This window comes from Hemiscyllium ocellatum, chromosome 18 (genome assembly GCF_020745735.1).
Source record: "Hemiscyllium ocellatum isolate sHemOce1 chromosome 18, sHemOce1.pat.X.cur, whole genome shotgun sequence".
In the NCBI taxonomy this organism is placed as follows: domain Eukaryota; kingdom Metazoa; phylum Chordata; class Chondrichthyes; order Orectolobiformes; family Hemiscylliidae; genus Hemiscyllium; species Hemiscyllium ocellatum.
This window is the reverse complement of record NC_083418.1, coordinates 47948161-47967606: the sequence shown is the minus strand read 5'-3', so window position 1 is coordinate 47967606 and position 19446 is coordinate 47948161. Positions and strand designations below refer to the sequence as shown.

At 37.5% G+C, this 19446-nt stretch overlaps 1 protein-coding gene across 2 annotated transcripts in view; it reads left to right on the top strand.

Annotated features, from left to right (window-relative positions):
- sox6 (SRY-box transcription factor 6) overlaps window positions 1-19446 on the top strand; it is a 389285-nt gene that overhangs the window by 37131 nt on the left and 332708 nt on the right. For both annotated transcript variants that reach the window (XM_060838517.1, XM_060838516.1), the window contains exon 3: window positions 16168-16378. In XM_060838517.1, the coding sequence (XP_060694500.1) occupies window positions 16168-16378 (211 nt within the window). The remainder of the gene's footprint in view (window positions 1-16167; window positions 16379-19446) is intronic.

Sequence of the window (19446 nt, the reverse complement as noted above, 5' to 3'; positions counted from 1 at the left end):
TGCAGTCATCACTTTTGCCTGTTTCAGGTCAATAAACTTTCATCAGAACTGGAAATAATTAGTGACATAACAGTTTTCATGCAAATACAGAAGCAAGGCAAAATGGAGTGGCAGGAAGGGAAGAACAAAAGTCAATAGAATAAAGTGAAAACTTTCTTCCTATCACAAGATTTCTGTTTTATTCTTCCTCTTCACAATCCCTTTCACCTCCACCCACATTCCCTGCCTCTGAACTTGCTCAGGCTCTGATACGTTACTATACTTCCACTTATAATCAAAGTTGTGAGATGTTAATTCAGTTTCTCATTCCACAAATACAGCAAGACCTGCCATGTATTTTGTACATTATCAGTTTATATTTCAGATTTTCTATTTTCTTGGGAATTTTGCTTTTTGCACATAACAGGAGATTTAGTCTATCAGTTTTATTTTTATTGGTTTATATTTGTCCAATAAGTAATAAATGAGAGAAAGCTAAAGACTGAAACAAGCTTTGGCTTCAGTTAAAGTGTATTAAATTCTTGCATTTTCTCATGTGATTTACCCTAGTGTCGAAAGCTTATGCTGTTACCTTGCAACTGTCTGTCTATTGTTCCATATGTAACAGTGTAAATACTGGGATTAAATCACTTTTCATTTGCTGTTCATTGACAGAAAATATCAGCTCAATTACAGTGAAATTTGACTAATGTAGTTTTATTTGTGAATCTCTAATTCACTGAAGAATTTAGGATATTCTGCAGAAGAAGTGGCAGTTTCTTAATTTATCACATTTCTCAAAAAAGAGGTATTGAGCAGCAATTGAACTGCATTTTTCAACTGTTTTTCAAATCTTATTGCACCAAGGGAGTGGAATGTATTGTGTTCTCCTAACAATATGAGATGCATTAGGGAAGTCCATATCTAATCAAAACATATTTAGTGCTTGTTATTTGACCTCTTCATGTTAACTATGCATGGAATCCAGTAGTAATTTTATTATTACACCCTTGGGTCAAAATCTTGAAACTGGTAGGCTACAATAAATTTAAGTTGCAATTTTCTTTCCACTGTTGGCTGCAGCAGAATTTCCAGTTTAGTGACATTGTCAGATCAGGTTCCCTGTGAACTTGAAATAACAAGTAAACAAAAAAAAACAAAGAAATGTGGATGCTGGAAATCAGAAACGAAACAGAAGTTGCTGGAAAAACTCAGCAGGTCTGGCCGCATCTGTGTTTGGGTCCAGGGACCCTTCTCAGAACTGTTCTGAGGAAAGCTCACTGAATCCAAAATGTTAACTCTACTTACTCTCCATGTTTGCTGCCAGGCCTGCTGAATTTTTCCAGCAATTTCTGTTGTTGTTTTTGAAATAACAAATGACCTACTTACACGTTGTTACCTTATTGCCTGATCTCTTCTGTGGAGAATGAAGCAGGAGTGAGGAAAGAGAGGGACCAATATTCAAGGAAAACTGAAATGCAGTATTGCAATTGAGAGTGGTAAACTACAGAATGTAGAATGTACCCACATTTCCTTTGCATGGTGCAGAATTGCTCTTGACCCTGAATATATTTGTATTATAAATACTGTATATGATATTGTAATTTTTTTATTTCAAAGGACGTTTATGATTTCATTGCACATTTCAAATACTGACGAGAGGGATTCATTCCTCATGATGAGTTCCTTAGCGTAATATAATTGTCAAAGTTACAGCCATTGCTTAAGGAAGCAAATCAAATGTTTTTTTTAAATCTCTGACTTTCAGCCTTTATATATCCTAACTTTCCCTTTATCCTACCTTATTAATGTTGATATAATGACCATCATTCAACTGGGCCTTTTCGTGCACCTGTTATGTTCTGTTTTTAAGATCTCTACCAGGGAATTTATATTTTGCCAGTTGTTGATTTAAGCACGTACAGAAGGCTTTGGAGCATCCAATGTTGACTATGCACTTTCTCTGCAAAAATATGATTGATTCATTTTTTGTATTTTTCTTGGCAGTGAATAGATTGGTTGGGCTTTGCTGGCATATTACAGTTTGCATAATTCTCAGCATCAGTGTGCCAAATGTACCTTGCAATTGTTCTCCCTAATTATACAAAAGCAAAATTGATTAGAATTTAATTGCTGAAACTAAAGTCTGTCATGACACATAAACATTGCTTCAATTTCTCCCACCTCAAAGGGACTGAGGGTCACTGAACTGTGTCATATGAAGTTTCCCCTAAGTCACATCACCAGTTGAATTATATTGTCACATAGACAGAAACAGATATTGTAAAGGATACACTAGTTGTGACTCATTCCAGCCAAGCAGTGGCCTATAGCTAAACAAAATCTCCAAGTAGCAGTTGGTCAAATTTTAAACTTACTCACTCATTAATTGTTTTTGAATTACTCATATACATCTTGTTAATACTTTGGAACTGGAAATGACAAGAAAGCTTAGTGTTTACTTTTGAACATATCAAGGCAAAGGAATACTTTGATGGTTACAATTAATGTGATCAGCAAGGGCAGTGGCTTAGTTCCAACAGAAAACTCTTCATTCCCCCTCTAGTGTTTGGATGAATGCAGTACAAGGCTTTGGCTCATCACCTGGATTTCTCATAAAAAAAGAGAAAATCTCTAATTCTCATACCTACCAGTTGCCAGTTAGGAAAGAAATATTGGCAGAAGCTAGGAAGCCAACAGCGATCCAGATGCCACTGGCCTGCAAATCTGCGAAAGAAATTTAGTGTATTCCAACACCACTTTTAGCAAAATGAAAAATTAATTTGTGGTAATTAACTGTTAGAAGCAACATTCAGAAAGAAACTGCCAAAAAAAAACACAGCCTGGTGGCATTTTGTGAGTCTCAAATTGACCAATGCTGGCTTGTGATAGAGTTAATATTTTGAGAACGAAAAAGCTGCACTGAAGGAAAGAAAAAATAAAGAGAGTGTTTCCAGGGAAGAATGCATATGATTCCATTATCACTTTGCTTCTGATATCACAGCAGCTTCTACATAACATTATAAAGCAACTCAATTATTCTTAGTGATTAAAACATAGATATATGGAAATTAACGTTGCTTGTGCTAACAGATTAATGCTCATGTCATTTGTTTGCTATTTTTCCAGAGTTCTTAACAAATTTAAGTTTGAAAGCTAATATCACGAAAGGTGCTATCTAAAACAGAATACTTTAAAAAGTGATGGAAAGTTTAAAAGAAATATTATTTATTTGAAGTGTTCTTTTAACATAAAATGGGGATGTAAATTTCAAAAGAAAACTTCAAACTTTCTACTCGACAGAGATAAAATATGTTTGCCAGAATGGCTCTGTGATTGTCATTGAAGATGTCAGTTGCTCCATCGATACTAATGGGGGTTTGTAACATCAGCCTGGTGTCCTTGTAGATTTGGGTTTGAAGAATGTTTGTTACTAATATAGTATAGTATAATACCCACATAACACAAAAACAGGTAGTTCCTCACAAGCATTTATGTCAATGGAGTAGCTCTGTTGGGTAGAGAACCTAGATTAGGGGTTTGACAGTATGGTAGGAAATAACATTTATTTGGAAAGAAATCCATGCAATCCTTTGATAAAAGACAACCAGAAATATTTTACATGGATGGTACTTTCCATAAATGCTCCATCCCTTTGAGAAAGTAGTTATTGTAAACACCTGTGACATAGTCACCCTATTCTAGGTATAATTATGTAAATTATAATTTTTATATTACTAGCAAGTATTATTCTATGTAATTCACATATGATTAAATTGTTTGTGAATTAAAATACCATTTTAGCACTAAAATATAGTCAAGTATTTTAACATTTTACTCTGTACTAGAACAATGGAATGATTAAGCTGGCATACCTTGATCTAACAGCATTGGAATTTTTCCTCTGGCAGTGTACTTTCAACACTTGGGTGATTGTATTACCTATCATGCATACAGTTAAGTAGCTGTCGTCTAGTGGTATATTACAACATATAATAGCGTCAATTGTTCTGGCATCAGTGTGAAAAAAGTTTGCTTAATGTACCCAATGATTTCCATTGTGTCTGTGAATTTTCTTCAGCCGTTATACTGACTGTGTTTCAAAATACTGACTTTAAGATAATATATTGTCAAACACTTGAAGTCACTTCTGCAATATGTAGAGGATCATTTCAGTACTTTAACTGGAGACAATAGCAAAGAGAATTTAAAAACTTATCCTCAGTTTGTGGTGTATTGCTGTCCAGTGAGCACATGTGGAATATATTGGAAATCATTGATTATGAAAGCAGATTTGAGACATTCCAATATGTAATGTGGTTGAATAAATGAACTGTTTATTTACAGGTGAATAGAATTGAAAATTAGAGAAGCTGCGCTAAACTTGCACCAGACTACACTTGAACCACGTAATGAATGGTACCTTACTGTAGATGTTGACAATCTGAAATAAAAATGGTTTTAAGTGTGGAATGAATCTTGCCTAGCTTCCCGTCTTCCAGCCCATTCTTCATGTTTCCCTTATTCCACCCTGCCCTTGCTTAAAAACTGTGAAAGACCTGAGGTGTTACTTCTGTTTCTCTCTCCCTACAGATACTGCCTAAATTGATCATCTCTTTCAGAATTTTACAATTTTATTTCTGTTAGATCACAATTAATTGCTGGGAGCATTTCTAGATACCATATTGTAAAGTTTTTTTTAAAAAGAAGTGGATATTTCAGTCCCTGTGGAAGAACAATAAAGCAAAGTAACCAAATGACATCCCCAAATAAAAAAAATTACTCACAAGATTTCACTCCATGTAACTTTTATCTAAATACTGATCAGAATCATTGTAAATCAAACATGAATTAAAAGGCAAATGATTTTAAAAAGCTGAATTACATAGTGAATAACCCTAACTCTAATGCAAACAAAAAAGATAGACATTATAGAATCTCAAGTACCCACAATGCTTCCCGCAGACATGTGTCACAATTCCACAATATGCTGCCCTTTATTCCTCAGAGTAAGCTAGGAGTCTCATCTGTCAACAGCTTTCAGCTCTATGTTTCATGGATGTCATTGTAATCATAAAGACACACTTTTTAAAACACTCTCTCCTTTGCATCATAACAGCTCTGATAGTGTAGCTTTCCTAGGTTCTTTTTCAAGTAACCAATCAATAACACCTCTCTTCACAATTTGGCTCTGTCTAAGAAAACATCCAGCTCTTTAACATTTCCAAGTTTTTCAAATGATTTTTTTTTCAGGTTTTATATAATTTTAGTTAGCTTTCATATTGTCTCCATTAGCTCCTATCTCCTTCCCTGCCAAACAGAACAAGTATTGGCCTCTTCCTAGACGGAATTTGTTGCTTCTCCTTGCAAGAATTCTGTGTTTGTCTGTCTGCCTACTCTCTGTACTTGCATCTGTATGCTGACCACTTTCATAGTAGCTCTCCTGTGTATCTGCTAACCATATGGCACCTATCTTAGTAGTGCTTCTAGGTCCAAATGAAAGGTCACCAAGTCACATGATTTTGTTTTGAATTATTGCTGATGAAAACTATTTTATTGTGCCTTTTCATCTCATACTCATCACTCTAATTGACAGAATTTGTTGTGTACACTATGTTTGTTTTGATACAACAAAATAGGTGATAGTCATTCTCATACTTTTGCAGGGAAATGCCTTGACCAATTAGTATCAGCATGTCTAGTTTAAAATTGATCAAAATTTGCAGTTGTCAGTCATTATCTAAGTGCTGCATTCTTCATGGCATCACCTCTATCAATCAGAATCCACTAGCCAACTAATCAGTACTCCCCTTTTCTGCAGTAAAGGTGTTGTTTTCATCAGTGCAAGGCAAAATGCCTTTTTCAGCAATGCTTAACTTCTGTACTGTGTTTCTGAAGTACAATTCATCCTTTTACAATTGATACAAACACCTCGTTGTCCTTTTCAAATATTCTTAAAAATAATTACAGTTACAATTAATGTTGTAAAGAAATTACAGATTTTCCTTACTTGTATGGTTGCCAGATCAAAGCTTGGCTTAGTGCAAAAAAAGAGAGATTGATATCAATGTCTATTCCTATAAAGTAATAACTAAGTAAACAAATGGGGAAATCAGAATAAAGCTTTCACCCAGAAAGTGATAAGAATGTTGATTAGGGAATAGTTAAGGCCAGTAGCATATATGCATTTAAGGGGAATTTAGTTTCAATGTATCATGAAGATGAGACTAAAGGGTTGTAATAGTGTTAGAAGAGGGAGGTTGACAGGAGACTTGAGTGGGTTACAAACAACAGCTTGGATCAGTTGGGCTGAATTACTCATTTCTTTGCAACATTTAAAAAAAAGATTTTATGTACTATTTCTCAGATTATATGTATTCAATTTGAATACATTTGCCATTTGAATTTTCCTCTGTGTGCTACTAGTATTTCAAAAGATAAATGTGAGTGCAATGTGACTTCTAAAAACACATTGGTTTTTTTGTAATACGCATTTTATGGGCAAATACAGATTTTTTATTACCATAATGAGTCATTTCAGCAAACAGTTAAATAATCTTTCTGGCATTATTGGAAGTTAAGGCCATTTTATTGTGACAGCAATCATTTGGCTGTTGTCCTTAATGTGACATTGCAAGTTAACACCACTTCATTATGGTAAAGCTTAGAGGGCAGACATATGTGTTGTGACATTGGAAATCAGCTTTTGATTGTTGCTTCCCTCAGGGGTTATTGGCTGCTGTTCTGTTGCTTTACATGTTACTTTGGAAAATGTTGATCTGTAATTTTTCTGATAGTTGACTGTAGTTTGTTAATCATCTGAACTTCTAGATGCCATTTCTTGGATAAAACTTGTCATCAGTTACCACAAAGGCTTTCAGGATGGTTTGAATGTGAATATTGAATTAGGTGTACTGCAAGAATGCCATTCCTTGGAAAAGATATCTCAACTCCTTGGGCTGTTTTAGCTGCACCTCAAAATACTGGAGCTGCCATGGCAACTATCGCAAATAACAATGAATATAGCTGTTGTTCTCTGTGTAAAATTCCAAATACTGTAAATTCCTTTTCTTTCACTTATAACCAAAGCTGAAGAGTACTTCAAATGTTACTATTTGCATATGTGCATTATATCACAAATTTAAGCTTAAGGGAAGAAATTAATGATGATCACATTTGGTAATTTCATAATATGTCTGTTCAAAGGATTGCTGCCTGGACAAACCTATTGTAAGTTGTAGTTCTGTACTGGGTCAATGAGTCAGGTATACATGTTGATCAATTACTCCAGTCTGTGAATGTGTGTGGTGGTGGTTTCAGTTACTTTTCTGAATATCTGCCAATATATGCAAAAAACAATTCTCAATAATATACACTCAAGTATTTCTTTTCCCATTGATGTTTACTTCATAATACAACACAGCAATAAAACTTCATATGTCACCCAACTAGAGAAACAGCACCTTTGTTTACTCAATACTGAGACTGAGGGAGGAGAGGTTAGATGGTTGGGTATGTTGGAAAAGAGTCTCCTAACTGGGATGTGTGCTATGTGTAACATGAATCTTGCAGCAAATCAGCCAACATTCACTTTAAGCTTACTGCATTCCTGCATGTTTATAAGGATTATCTATCTTGGTTTACAGCCAACCCTTGTCCTCCTATCTTTAATTGGTCTTCTCAATGTTCAACCTTTCATAAGTTAACTTGCATCTTTAAAGACCCAGCAAGAGACTGGAAATTTGTAGTGTCTGTGGAATTTGTTCTTAGTTGATAATGTTACATCACTTGCAATAAATATTTTTCAGACAATGGAATCTTGGGAGGAACAATAGTGTTGCTTCAGAATGATATCTTTACATTTGATAGTTCCTTAACGACACTTTTGCTTTACATAAGAAAGAAATCATGCTGAGGGCTGAGTCTTTAACATGCCTGGTTTGGGAATGTAAGGCACCATATTCTTCAATGGTTAGAGGTTGATCTGTATGTTTGAATTGCATCTGCTTGTCATGTGCTGCCTTCTCAAAAATGCTATACAGATGTGAAATAGGATTAATTTGGCAAAAGAAAGTCAGAAGCAGCACAAGCTAACATTCAGTCATTCTGGTTTAAATATAGGTTTATGCTGGTGGAGGGGCAAAAGGCCCAGAGATTTTGTCAATTCATCCAACCTAGCAGCAACTATGATAGAACTCTTGCTTCATGATGTAATTAATACTCTTTAATTAAAATATTTAAAATAAAGGTAATTAAAAGATGTTTCTCTGGTTAGAAATTATCCCAAGATGTTTGTACTTGTTTGTACTTTGAGGGCCTATGTAATATCACTGTGGTTGCAAATGATAGGACTGTTCAGTAGTAGATGGTAAACCCACACCAATCTGAGCAGATATAAGCTCTTTCTAATTAACTAAGTAATATTACACATGTGGGAGTGCACTGCCTTGAATTGAAGAAGCACTTGTTTGTAAGGGAAAGCAAGCAGATTGCAAGTGCAATTAAAGCTAGGAAACCATGCTGCAATTGTTTTTTTGTTTATAAGATTAGAATTTCCCAATTTAAGCAGAACAATAAATGTAATAGGTTCGCTACAAATATTTTGGAGGTGGATAGAAAAGATGAGCTTTGCTCTTCAGTTGAATACTTTTCTTAAAATTTGTGTTTGAAGTTTGACATTTCTTCTAAAGAAGATTACTTGCTCGTATTGTAAAAGCTTTAAAGGATAATTCTGTCTGATCTACGGGTGCTCCACCATTGGAATTAGAAAACCTGCTAGAACTGACTAGTAGGGACATCATAAACAAGATTTTTAGGAAGTCGTAATTTGCTTGGGCAGAATTAACACAGATTTATAAAAGATAATTCTTGTTTGACTAACCTTTAGAGGTCTTTCATGTTGTTACAAGTAGAACGGATAAGGGAACCAGTGGAAGTAATGCATTTGCAGTTTCAAAAAACACTCGATATGGACCCACACAAAATTAGGGATCATGGGATTCGCTGTTTTACGTTGGTGTGAACTGAGGATTAGTTAATAAATAGGAAACAGAGATTCGGAATTGATCATTTTCAGATTGGCAGGCTGCTACTAATGATGTGTTCCAAGGCTCAATGCTGGACTTTAGTTGTTTAGAATCTGTATTCATTATTTAGCTAAGGGTGTGAGGCGCTCTCCTGGCACAGGGTTAGTGACCCTATCTCTGGGCCAGAAGTCAAGGTTCAAGCCCCACTTGCGGTGTGTTGTTACATATCTGTACGGGTTATTAAAAATAACCAGATGAAAGCATGAGTAATGTATCCAAGTTTTCTGATAATACAGAGTTAGGTGGGAAAGTAAATTGTAAGGAACAGGCAAGGCATCTACAACAAGATGAAGGTAGATTAAGTGATCAGGCAAAAACGTAAAATTTTTGTGCAAAAATGTGAATTTATCCACTTTGGTCGGAAAAATTTTTTTTTAAATGGCAAGCAAATACAAAATGTTGGCATTCATAGGGACTTGGGTTGTCTTACATATAAAAAGGCATACTTATAATTAAGGAACTGTAACAAACAGCTAAATCGTTTGGCCAAGTCCGAGTTGTCATGTTTTTTGGAAGGTTTGTTGCTGGACCCTGGAGAGTTTTCTTACCTCATTTCATCAAACTCACCTCAGTAGTTACCCACTATGCCCCTATGGTATCTTCTCACATCTGATTGACGAACTGAACAACTTGCTATGTAGTGGACATCCCAGAATTTACCGCATCTCTTGAAGTCATGCCTCCTTCAAAAGTGTGTTCTACCTCTGGACAAGCACGGTCAGTCTGGAGCTATCCTGCATGCCACCTGGCAGTTTCCCTGAGTGTGACAATCGGGGTAAATGAGTGCTTCCTTTGTAGGCAGGGTCCTGAAGGTTCAGCTGGATGGGGTAGCGCAAGGGTGGGGCTTCTTCACCCCCACATCCCAGGACCAGTGATGGAGGCCATAACACCAAACCATTCCAGTCTGTTCCAATAATGCTACCCAACTTAAAGAGCTCTTGGTTGTCCTAATGAGTACCCAATGTTGAGAGTGTGTTGCTGGAAAAGCACAGCAGGCCATGCAGCATCTGAGAAGCAGGAAAATCGACACTTCAGGCAAAAGCCTTCGTCATTCCTGACGAAGGGCTTATGCCTGAAACGTTTATTCTCCTGCTCCTCAGATGCTGCCTGGCCTGCTGTGCTTTTCCAGCAACACATTCTTGACTCTGATCTCCAGCATCTGCAGTCCTCACTTTCTCCTCCTTGCAGAACGCCCAGCCCTGTAAGAAGGTCAATATTCTTCTTCACTCTGCCAGGGTAGGTGCCATGATCTTCTCTCATGATCTTCTCTCCAATGCCTCATACCCACTCTATCTCTGCTATAGTTCATGCTCTACTACTCCCACTATTGCCTGCAACATCTTCCCCACTCTGCCCCACCCATTTAAACTCCTGATATCATAAACCATGATCCTCTGTGCTGCCTCCACATTCACTCAGGATACTTCCCCACCAGTGCCAACTGTGCCATCCACTTTTATCCAATGTTGTATCTACCTCTTTCTCATTCCAGGAGAACAGCCCATAATAAGGAAAAAAGATTCAAGCGAAATGGTCTACTGCTTATGATTCTAGCATCTTATGAGGGGATGCTGACTCTGATCACCCCAACAGCATCTGGACTGAAATCGGTGGACCTTGTCTTACGTGTCAGAACTCCCTGAAAAAGACTGTCCCCTGTAATTGGCAGAGGCCTGCTGCCAGCTATGACAGGATTTTTTCCTTAGTGTTTGCAAAAGCAAAGAAAGACAACAGTAATATGAGCCTGGCTGAGTGAGCAAAGTGCAGAAATGCAAAGGAAGACAATGCAAGGCATGGATGCTTTGACCATTTGGGAAGATTCACAGTAAATATGCACTATGACCGCAACGAAAGAGCCCAAACATATAGTATAGTCCAGTCCATGAGCTGGGCGCATGTGCTTGAGTGCGCTGTGTCCTTGCTGAACCATTTCAGTGATAGGTACCGGAGCAGCCTGAGGTGCAGCATTGAAGTGCGGACATGACTGATAAGGGAATTGGAGATGGGCCATGAGAATTCTTTGGAACTGGCATATGCCAGATGTCCAATATCCATGAATGTGTGGTGCTTGTGCCCAGTGCCCATACAGTATGCCCTGAGATTTGTGCCCAGTTTCCAACATGCAGGTCATTTGAAGAAGTGGCAAGCTGAATCCACCAGGTTCTCGCTCTGGTGTCATAGTTGAACTCTCCCTGATTTTGACCTTGTTTGATGGGTTTATGAGATAGGGCTTGAATATTAATGAGACAAGTTGTGACATTTACAAAACATTTAACAAACAATAATGACTTTGACTTGGTGAGAATCTCACTATGCTAATTGCTGAAAGCATAAATGATGGAGTGAGATGATCTCAGTGTTGAGATGGGCCTCACCACACGTCACCTGATTCAGGTACACTGCTTCCACAGCTTACATTGTCCACACCTCTGTAAGATTCCACAGACATGATTCTAAAAGGTAGAGTTTATACTAGGAGAAATGATTGAGTGGGTTAAATTTATATTTTGTAGATTTGAGAAGAATGAGTTGTGCTGTAATTGAAACATATAAAACTTATGACGGCTAGGTACTGGGAGGATGTTTTTGCTGGCTGTGGTATCTATGCATCTGTCTCAGAATAAGAGGCTAGCTATCTAGGATTGAGATGAGGAGAAATTCTTTAATTCAAATGGTTATAAATATTTTGAATTCTCTACTTAGAAAGCAGTGGATACAGGTAACTTATTCAAGATAATTATTTGCGACTTTTGTATATCAAGGAAGTAATGGAGGGACATGACATGGAGATAAAAAATCAGCCAGGAACTTATTGAATGGTGGAGACAATTTGAAGGAGCTAATCGTTATTCTTGCTCCTATTTCTTCTGCTTTTATGTTCAAAGTGTTTTATCGTCAACTAAGTGTAATCACTGTTATTATGTAGCAAACAATTTGCACACAGCAAGCTCCCATAAGTCAAGAATATGATAATGAGCAGAAAATCTCTTCAATGATGAAAACAAAATACTGTGGATGCTTGAAATCTGAAATGAAAGTAGAAAGTGCTGGAGAAACTCAACAGGTCCAGCAGCGTCTATGGAGAGAGATATAGAGTTAATATTTTGTGTCCAAAATTCCGCTTGTTTGTCTGAAGAACTGTCATATTGGACTTAAAACACTAACTCTGTCACCAGAATTCTGAAGAAGGATTACACCCAAAACGTCAACTTCTCCACCTGCTGATGCTACCTGGCTTGCTGTGTTCATCCAGCTTCCTGCTTGCCCCATAGATGCTGCCAGATCTGCTGAGCTTCTACAAAGCTTTTGTTTTTGCTTCTTGGTTGGTGATGGTGATTGAGATGACAGAAATTGGTCATGACATGGAGAACCATGTCTTCTTGAAAGATGTCACTGGACCTTTTACATTCACCTGAGAGGGCAGCTGATACCTCAGTCTAATGTCCAATCTGAAAGGTGTCTCCTCCAACTGTGCAGCACTCCATCAACCTTACATTGGAGTGTTAGGCTAAATGCTTTGTTTAAATTTATTGAAAGGAACCTGAATTCATATCTACTGACTCAAAGATGAGGGTGCAACAATTTCAGTGCAAGTGACTTAGTTTCTTCTCTCATTTCTCTTACTGGCTCAGTTGATTCAACCAGCTCCTGGCTATAATGCACAATCTTATGTTAACTGGCTGCTCCACATATGTCAGCAGGCAAACACACAGTGAGAACAGATGCACTCTGCTGACATCGTCGCCAGTTCTAGTCAGGGAGTGTGCCTGCAGGGTACAATGAAGCTCTACATAGTTTCTTTCTCTATAGACCTCAACAAATAAAAAGAAAATCAAAAACAAAATAAATTCAAAATTGAACATGTAGGAATTTAATTTTGAAGATTAATGCAGTGTGTTTTGCAATACTTTAATTGCTCTGGAACTCACTGCCATTCTTAAACACCCTCCATACAGTAAGCTTGGTGGTACTTGCTATTTCTTGTGTTACTTCTTCTAACCGCACATGAAAGATGCAACATTTGGCTTGGTCTTAGTGTCAAAGAACACCATTCCTTCATTCCTTGTGTGGGAGCACCAACAGACACCTATGTGTAGGTTTTGGTTCTCACTTTGAGTGCTGAGAGGGAGGATAGGGAGGGCTGTGCTGAAAAAAGTTGTTAATATCAGAGGCAATAATAGAACTGTAGAATTTTACACTTCGTACATTAACTAAAAGAAAATGTTTTAATAGCATCTCACCAAAAAATCCCATTCTTGTTGCTTAATGAAAATCAATAGTTTTGTTTCAAGTTTCATTAGAAAACTTATTGAAATGTACCCCCAGAATATGGATATAATCATTACGCATGGATCTTGCTCTCAATGCAGTCAATCTTGATTGCAGTGTGGTTATCTATGGAGCAATATGGGAATGAAAGTTTTGAACAGCATTCATCGAATAAGTTACTGATTTCTTTGCCTTGCTAATTTAAATGCAATTTGTTTGGAGTTTTTAAAAGAATTATTACATGTGGAAAGAAGCAGAAGGACAGGAATATTCTTAAGAGGCAAATGAGGAGGGGGCAAAGGGGACATAAGACAGCTTTGGTAATAGAGTTAAGGAGAATCCAAAAAGATTCTGTTAGTACATAAAGGGCCAAAGAGTAACTCAGGAGGGATTAAGGCCCCTTAAAGACCAACACATCTATGTGTGGAACCACAGGAGATGGGTGAGATACTAAACAAATATTACACGTCAGTATTTTATGCGAAGAAAGACATGGAAGCTAGACAATTTGGGGAAATAAATAGTGATGCCTTGAAAAGAGTTCATCTTACAGAGGAGGAGTTGCTGGAGCCTTTAAAAAACACCTAAAGGTGGACAAAGCCCTGAGACCTGATCAGATGTTTCCCAGAACTTTGTGTGAAGCTCAGAAAGTGATTGCTGGGTTCCTTGGTGAGATACTTGTATCATCGACAGCCATAAATGATGTGTCCGAAGACTGGAGGTTGACTAAAGTGGTACTATTTTTAAGAAAGGTGGTAAGGAAAAGCCAGGGAACTACAGACCAGTGAGCCTCATATCAGTGATGGGTAAGTTTTTGAAGGGGATTCTGAGGGACAGAATTTACATGCATCAGGAAAGGCAAGGATTGATTAGGGATTGTGAAATTGTGTCTCACTAACTTGATGGAGTTTTTTGAAGAGGTGACAAAGAAGAATGATGAAAACAGAGTAGACATTTTCTGTATGGGCTTCAGCAAAGTGTTCGACAAGATTCCTCATGATAGACTGCTTAGTAAGGTTAGATCAAAAGGGATCCAGGGTAGCAAGCCAATTGGATACAAAACTGGCTTGACAGTAGGAGACAGAGGGCGGTGGTGGGAGTTGCTTTTTGGACTGGAGGCCTGTGACCAGCAGAGTGTCACAAAGATGAATGCTGGGTCTGCTGCTTTTTGTCATTTATGTAAATGTGAATAGAGAAGGCATGGTTGATAAGTTTGCAGATGACACCAAAAATAGGTGGTGCAGTGGACAGTGAAGATGACTATCTCAGAATACTATGGACCTTGACCAGATGGGGCCAAAGGGCTGAGGAATGGCAGATGGAGTTTAGCTTAGATATACGTAAGGTGTTGGATTTTCGAAAGGAAAACCAGAGCAGGACTTATGCACTTAATGGTAAGGCCTTGGGGAGTGTTTTGCCAATAAAGAGACAGAAGGGGGCAGGTGCAAGGTTCCAGGTCGACAGGGAGTGGTGAAGAAGGCTTTTGGCAAACGTGCCTTCGTTGGTCAGAACACTGAGTATAGGAGTTGGGATATCAAGTTGCAGCTGTACAGGACATTGGTGAGGCCACTTTTAGACTACTGTGTCCAGTTCTGGTTACCATTCTATAGAAAGTTATTGCTAAACGTGAGAAGGTACAGAAATGATTAACAAGGATATTGCCAGGACCAGAGGGTTTGAATTATAAGGAGAGGTTGATTGGCTGGAGCTATTTTCCTTGGAGCGCTGGAGACTGAGAAGTGACCCTGTAGAGGTTTATAAAATCATAGGGTGAATAGCCAAGGTATTTTTCAGAGGGTAGAGGAGTGCAGAACTAGAGGGCATAGATTTAAGCTGAGAGAGGAGAAAATTAAAAATTACCCTGCGGGGTAACTTTTTCATGCAGAGGATACTGTGTGTATGGAATGAGCTAGCAAAGGAAGTGGTGGAGGCAGGTATACTTACAAAATTTTAAAAGCATCTGGATGGACATTTGAATAGAAAGGTTTAGAAGGAAATGGGTCAAATATGGGCAAATGGGACTAGATTAGATTGAGTTGTCTGGTTAGTGCGGACGAGTTGGACAGAAAGTTTGTTTCCGCACTTTATGACTCTTTGACATGTGATCTGTAAATTTTTGATCAATTGCTGGATCTACCTAAGAAATGGAACATTATTCAGATTCTCAAGGTAAAATTTCAGGAGTATGTGATTGTGTTCAAGGATTAAAAGTGGATCGACATTTTCCAGTGATGATGTTCTACTCTGCAATATCTTTGTGCAATTTGCAAATGTGATAATTGACAAATTTTATCAGCTAAATTAGTGAAATCTACTGCAGATTGTCAATGTTATACTGATCATTATTACTATCATGAAATTTGACAGTGGATATTTCTCTGGTATATAATTGTTCAGTCGGCATTTAAAAATTCATCTAACACCACTGGTTTTATAACTAAACCAGTCAAACCAGATATTACATTGCTTGACTCAATCAAAGTTAGATTCCAGATTTTAAAAAATACTTGCATTTATTTCCAGCCTTAACTGACATCTGAACACGTGTTCACAAAACTATTCACATTAGCTTGGAAAGATGACTCTTCTGCTGGAACCCCTTTGAATACCAGACAAGCAAATTGCACAATAGCATTGTGATGTCCTTGGATGTATATACTTTCACTGACCTATTGGTACCGACAGCTGAGGATAATGGCAGGGGAGAGAAAAAGAAAATTATGCATTGGGGAAAATAAAATATTATAAAATAATTTAAACAAGATGCTTTGGCTTTTTTGATTGATTTGTGAGTGTGACTGTGTTACTTTATGCTTTATCTTTTTTTTAATAGGATTCTGACAACAACAAAGTCTGTTCCCTATACTCTTTCCGTAATGCAACTACCTCACCACACAAGCCAGATGAAGGGGCCCGTGAACGCGGTGACATTATGACCGGTGCAGTGTTTGGAACACCTGAGCGCCGCAAAGGAAGTTTAGCTGACGTGGTGGACACACTGAAACAGAAGAAGCTCGAAGAAATGACAAAGACTGAACAAGACGGTATGCATGGGCAATACTTCACTTCTGAGTTCCATACATGATTAGCAGAAAAGTGTTGGGGAGATGGCCAAGATAGGTTTGTGAAATTGACAGATTAAAACAGTTGTCTGATGGTCACCATGACCAAGTCACTTTTAGGTCCATTAGAGTTATTTGATATCTCTTTCTTTGGTATTGTAATACTGTGCAATGAAATTACTATCCAAAGCCAAAATACTTCAATGTCCTTCTCCTCATCTACCTAAGTTATGAAGCATACAACTTTCTCTTTATTTTAAGAGGTGGTACCAGAGTAATAAGAACCATCTTATCTGTGGTTTTCATTGATGTGGCAAGAAGAAAGATGTTACACCACGTTATAATTCATCTTCCAATCTGTCTTTGAGGCTTTCAGTCATTACACAATTCACACTCAGAAAGAGTAACAAGGAGTAACTGAATTAAAATATAAAAAGTTTAAGTAAAACCCTATGCAGCAAGAGATATAATAGTTTCTTGATTTAAGCATGTGTTGAGCTGTTGGTTTTAAAATAGAATGTCTGAAATGAAGCAGTACTAAATCACTGTTGAAGGAAGGAAATGCTGAGATGTGTATACACGTATCTACCAATATTAATATTTGATCTTTCAAATTTCCACATGACCAAATTGTTGAATTTTTATTTTCGTCTTCTTGGATATTAGAAGGGACTTTTTTATTATTCAGTTGAATGTCTAGGGGTTAAAAAAGTCCTATACAGAGGCTAATAACAAGAATATTTTGATGTAAGAATATGGCACATACTTCATACGTGAGCGTCTTATGTTTAAAAAAAAATAATCATCTGGTGTCATAAAAACAATTATATATTTAATTAAAACTCAAAGTATCCATTTTCTGCTCAGATATGTAACTTATAAAATAGTTGTGCATGTGCAAATGTTACAATCACTTTTCAGCAAATGAGACAGAATATATCGGAAAGACCTTTTTCAAAATTTTGAATTAATTTTGTGTTGATTGGAGCAGACACGTCTTACCAGCTTACCAAGTGTCAACTGCAAGTACCCCTAACTAAAGTACAGTGTGACAGTCCCTCAACATGGCCAACAATTCACCTCAGTCTCAACCAGACAAGAATTTTCTACAATGTCGACTTGACACAATGTACCTTATAGCTTTAGGATCTCTATTTACCAGATTCTATGGATTTGTAACATTAGGGACTAGACTGAAGCTGTCCAGAATTATTTCATATTGGATTCTTAGAACTGATAGGTAACCTAGATCGCCTTGCCTTTGGATAAATAAGCAATGTCAAGTCCCTCTCCAGTAATCAGTGATAGACCGAGGAGTCAGAATTCCAGACCAGCAGAACTGTGTGATATCATACATCACTTTCAAGGCTATCAACTAACAATAACATAATCTTACAATCAACGGTTGTAAGATATAAAGCTCAAATAACTTTCCAACAGAAATATGCAAGTTTGTTAGTTCAGTCAGGACTTTCAAGCTAATTTGTAACGAAGAAGTGATTTTGGGAGAACTGAAAAATGGATTTATTGTCACACTGTACAAATCTGAGATTATTCTGAATCTGAAAACCAGTCTGAATACTTGTTCCTGCCTCTTGTAGAAATGTCCTTGCTGGTAACAATCTCAGACAATGGTCTTCTTTGAATCCAGTGCAAATTTTATTTTTTAAAAAACTCAGGGATAGTTTGCATTGTCGAGAAATATACAAAAAAAAACAAGGGCAGGTCTATCTTGGTCTTCATTAGTCTGATACAAGTCTTTGGTATCATTAGCGGATTGACATTGAAAATGTTTCAAAGTGGTGTGCCACAAGGATTGGTACTGGGTCTTCTACTTTTCATTATTTCCATAAATGATTTGGAGTTGATCATAGGAGGTATAGTTAGTAAGATTGTAGATGGCACCAAAATTGGATATGTAGTGGACAGCAAAGGAGGTTACCTAAGAGTAGTACAATGGGATATTGATCAGATGGGCCAATGGTCTGAGAAGTGATAGGTGGAGTTTAATTTAGATAAATGTGAGGTGCTGCATTTTGGAAAGGCAAATCAGAGCAAGATTTATAGACTTAATAGTAAGGTCCTAGGGAGTATTGCTGAACAAAGAGACCTTGGAGTGCAGGTTCAAAGTTCCTTGAAAGTGGAGTCGCAGGTAGATATGATAGTGAACAATTTGCTATTCTTTCCCTCATTGGTCAGAGCATTGAGTAAATTAGTTCGCAGGTCATGTGGCTGTACAGGACATTGGTTAGGCCACTTTTGGAATACTGTGCACAATTCTAGCCTCCCTCCTATCGGAAAGATGTTGTGGAACTTGAAAGGGTTCAGAAAATATTTACAAGAATGTTGCCAGGTTTGGAGGATTTGAGCTATCGGGAGTGGCTGATTAGGCTGGGACTGATTTCCTTGAAGTGTTGGGGGCTGAAGGGTGATCTTTATAGGGGTTTATAAAATCATGAGGGGTATGGATAGGGTAAATAGACAAGGTATTTTCCGTGGGGTGGGGGAGACCAGAACTAGAGGGCATAGGTTTAGGGTGAGAGGGGAAAGATATAAAAGGGACCTAAGAGGCAACTTTTTCATGCAGAGAGTGGTGTATGTATGGAATGAGCTGTCAGAGGAAAAGGTTGAGGCTGGTACAATCACAACATTTGAAACGCATCTGGGTGGGTATATGAATAGGGAAGGTTTAGAGGGATATGAGCCACATGCTGGCAAATGGAATTAGAATATGTTAGTATGTCTGGTCGGCATGGCTAAGTTGGATCAGAAGGTATGTTTCTGTGCTGTACATCTCTATGACTCTATAAGTTTGGCTGACCTGTTTATCAATGTGATTCAGTAGGTGTGCAATGCAATAACTGATTATCAGTGGAGTCAAGCAAAAATGTGTGTTGCTCCTCATCTTTTCTGACAATGCTGAAGGAAGTCATGTCAAATTCCAAGAGAAACTTGTTGGTGCAAATAGCTGTTAAACGGATCAAATTAAGAAAAAATTAAAGAGTCAATTTTTCTGACAGTTGTTTGCAAATGACTGTGGTCCATATTTA